We start from the raw sequence: 3,921 nt of genomic DNA on the forward strand, positions 1-3,921 counted from the left end.
TTCTTTCCGGACTTCTTCTTGTCAAGCCTTTTTTTAAGAATTTTTTTTGAACTTTCTCACCATAATACAACATAATGCAAACCATACTAACACTTTCATTTTCTTATTCTAGAAATTTAACACAAACTGCTCGCGACTATGTTGTTTAAATGAGTGATTAGTAAATTCGGTGTTCAGGTTTATTTGAAAATGTTTTTTCTAGATAGAAATGTGTGTATAAGATAGAAAAATATATATAATTAATTTTAGAAAATGAATGAGAATTATATATTTGGGTGTTTTTTGTACAGAGAATGAAATTGTAGAGAAAAAGAATTTAGTAGAGAATGAATATAGTAAAACAGAGAATTTAATTTAAAAATATTAAAAAAAAACAACACTAGTTGAAAAAAATCGATCACTAAAAAATAATAAATTGTATCTTTTAGTTATATTTTTAGTTTGATAATTTATTTTAATGATAATTTAAATAAGATATTTCATGAGTTTTGAATAATATAAAAAAATTAAAGAAAATAAATAATAGTAAGAAAAAGAATTAATACAAATTAGACCTATTTGGATTGGCTTTTAGCATTAGCTTTTGCCTTCTACTTCTAGAAAAAGTATTTTCTACTTGTTTGCTTCGCTTATATCCAAAAGCACAGCTTTTGAAAGCACATTGAGGGCAGAACCACTTTTCAATTATTTTATCTTTAATAATAATAAATACAATAATGTAATATAATATACTATAAAAATAATTAATTTATGCATATATATAATATAAAAATAAATATATTATATTTTAATAAAAAATTAAATTATTATTTCTAATATATTGTTCTACTTTAATTAAAATTTAAAACTAAAATTAACATAACAAATTTAAATAGGCGTATAAAATTTTTTTAATTATACTAAAATTATTAGTAGGTCCAGCTAAAAAATATAGTTATTTCTATTTTGGGACATCCAATTACAAACATTTTATTAAATACTTTACTTTTTTTTTCAACAATACCCTTACTTTACATTACATCATTACTTTACAAAAATGTCATTACACTATTTTAAACTACCTACTATAATTAAAATACTATTATTTCTTAAATACCGCGCCAAAAGTAAATGTGTATATTGTTAGTGGACGGAGGGAGTATTATATTAACATTGTGTCTTTTCAGTAATTTTAACACTTTTAAAAATACTTCAACTCTATTACTTGAAACAATAGTTTTATAAAAGTTGTTTTTATACAATTCATGCAAACACAAAATTGAACTGTTTCTTCTTCTATTTTTGATTTCTGCTTATTTTTTTAAGTCAATTCAAATGGACCCTTAGATAGTAAAAGTTAAATGTAAAAAATAAAATAAATTAACACACACTGTACTCTCTCTGTTTCATTTCTCCCAATTTCTCTGCATATGACATAAATGGAACAGGAATATAAAATTATTTATTTCTTAACTCTCAATTCTTTATATCAACCAAAGAAACGAAATGGAATATTTCTATTTTTCTATCCTCATTTTACCAAACACAGGTTTGGATGGAAATTTATAATAATAATATTTTAATTTTTTCAGAAAAATAGTAATTAAGGAATAACATTAGAACTAAAATAGAGCGTAAAAATGAATAAAATGGACAAGAAATATAATCCATATAAACATACATAAAAATTAATTAATTACATAAAAATAATTAAATAAGAATTTACACTTTTGCTCCCTCAAACACCTCAAACTCAATATGAACAGAAACATACAATATTGTGACCTAAATTACACACATGAATACATACATTATGAAGGCTATGGTAGTGAGTGGTATTATTCAGCATTGCGCACAAGGTTTCTTGTTCAATTTATTCTAGGGAATGAATATGGATCAATTTTTCAAAATTTGAATGTAATTCTACAATATCAGTCCAATTTTTTTAAAAAATCTTTGCACAAATTCTGCAATAGGTTGAGAGTGGGGTTGGGGCTCTTACAATTTTTAATTAAGTGTCGAAACAGATTACACAAGAGAAGATTTAATTTTATTAGGTTTTAAAAGAAATGTTTCCCAATTGGTGTCATATTCAAAGAGAACAATTTTATTGGATTGTTTTTTTAGGCCGACAATATTTTTGGTCTTAAATCATATCTGTACCCAATTAATTGTCATCGTCTAATTTGAAGTTCCAGCAAAAGAGCCAGCTTCGGGTTCGGATCCATCCTCTTTGATACCACCACAACAACACCACCAACAACAGCACCCCTTAGCTGATCTGGAAAGCCCTCAACTAGCATCAATTCAAACAACATTTGAGTGAATACATTGTTTACAATCAATCCAATGTCAATCGAAAAGATATGTATAAGTTCATTCAAACTAATGCCACTACTAAAAAATGGCCATTTGTAGCGGCTTTAAAACCGCTACAAATGACCATTTTTCGTTATAAAAAGCTATTTGTAACAATTTTGTACCGGATTTTGACCGGTGCATATACTCGAGCTACAAAAAGTTTCTGTACCGAATTTTTCCGTAACAAAAAGTGGGCGGTCAACGCACTTATAAAGAGCATAGGAAATGTTGTTGAGATCCAGCTATGTCAAGAGTTTCCTTAGCCAAAGGACTTCAGTAAGTCCACCTTTAATTTCTCTGAACTCAGCTTCTGCACTCGAGAGAGACACAACCCTTTGTTTCTTACTTCTCCATGAGACAAGATTCCCTCAAACGAGAGTGTAAATATCCAACGGTTGACCTTCTGTCTTTTGGATTTCCCACCCAGTCTGCATCTATATAAGCTTGGATCTCGAGCTTTGCGGTCTTTTGGAACAATAACCCGTAGTCGAACGTTCCCTTCAAGTACCGTACGATTCTTAGTGCAGCTTCGAGGTGATCAGTTTGGGGTTGATACATGAACTGGCTTACCATGCTTACAGCGTAGGCAATATCTGGTATAGTATATGAGAGATAGATAAGTTTGCCTACCAGACATTGGTATTTTCCCCGATCAGCTGACTCTGTTCCTTCTCTAATCTGCAATCCATGATTGACAACGATCGGCGTGTTTGCTGGTTTGCAGTCCAGCATTCCTGTTTCAGTAAAAAGATCAAGGGTATATTTTTTCTGATTGATGAATATTCCCTTTTGAGATCTCAGAACTTCAATGCCGAGGAAGTACTTCAGTTTTCCCAAGTCTTTCATTTCAAATTCCTTAAACAGCTTAACTTTCAACTGCTTGATCTCTTCAACATCAAGGTGTTGGTGGATAAACAAAGTGGGTGCCAAATTAAATCTCTTCGGACTGATCGAGGTGGTGAATTTGTTTCACGTGAGTTCAATGAGTTTTGTGAAGAGAATCGAATCCGTAGAGAGCTGACTGCACCTTACACGCCACAGCAAAATGGCGTAGCTGAACATAAAAATCGCATCATTGTTGAGATGGCAGAAGCATGATGGTCGCAAAGGGAGTTCCGAAAAAGTTCTGGGCTGAAGCAGTAGCTACGGCCATCTACATTTTGAATATTTCTCCGACGAAAGCTGTTTATGATCAGACGCCATATGAGGCGTGGAATGGTCACAAGCCCAAGGTAAGCCACTTAAGAACCTTTGGCTGCGCAACATATGTTTTGACCAAATCTCAATCAAAGCTTGATGAAAAGTCAGAAAAGTGTGTGTTGTTGGGTTATAGTGTTCAATCCAAGGCATACAAACTATATAATCCAATACGTGGCAAGGTGATTATAAGTCGGAATGTCCAATTCAATGAAAATAAAGGTTGGACTTGGAAAGGAAGTGAAGATGCTAGAGCAACAATAAAAGTAGATGGAATTTTTAATCACTCTTCTGAGACTGCGATACATGCTGAAGGTGAAAATTTAGGAGGTTCTGCAGATTGTTTGTGGGATTCCCCAGATTCGAGTTGAAGTAGCAACGGAT

General features: G+C 31.3%; 1 protein-coding gene across 1 annotated transcript; it reads right to left on the reverse strand.

Annotated features, from left to right (window-relative positions):
• Window positions 1–2,682: 2,682 nt before the first annotated feature.
• On the reverse strand, window positions 2,683–3,186 carry LOC127254137 (uncharacterized mitochondrial protein AtMg00810-like). The gene has a single exon (XM_051279048.1). It carries the CDS (start codon window positions 3,184–3,186, stop codon window positions 2,683–2,685), a length of 504 nt encoding a protein of 167 aa, XP_051135005.1.
• Between the last annotated feature and the right edge of the window lie 735 nt (window positions 3,187–3,921).

This window comes from Andrographis paniculata, unplaced genomic scaffold (assembly GCF_009805555.1).
Source record: "Andrographis paniculata isolate CXL003 unplaced genomic scaffold, ASM980555v1 Contig52END, whole genome shotgun sequence".
NCBI classification, from domain to species: Eukaryota; Viridiplantae; Streptophyta; class Magnoliopsida; order Lamiales; family Acanthaceae; genus Andrographis; species Andrographis paniculata.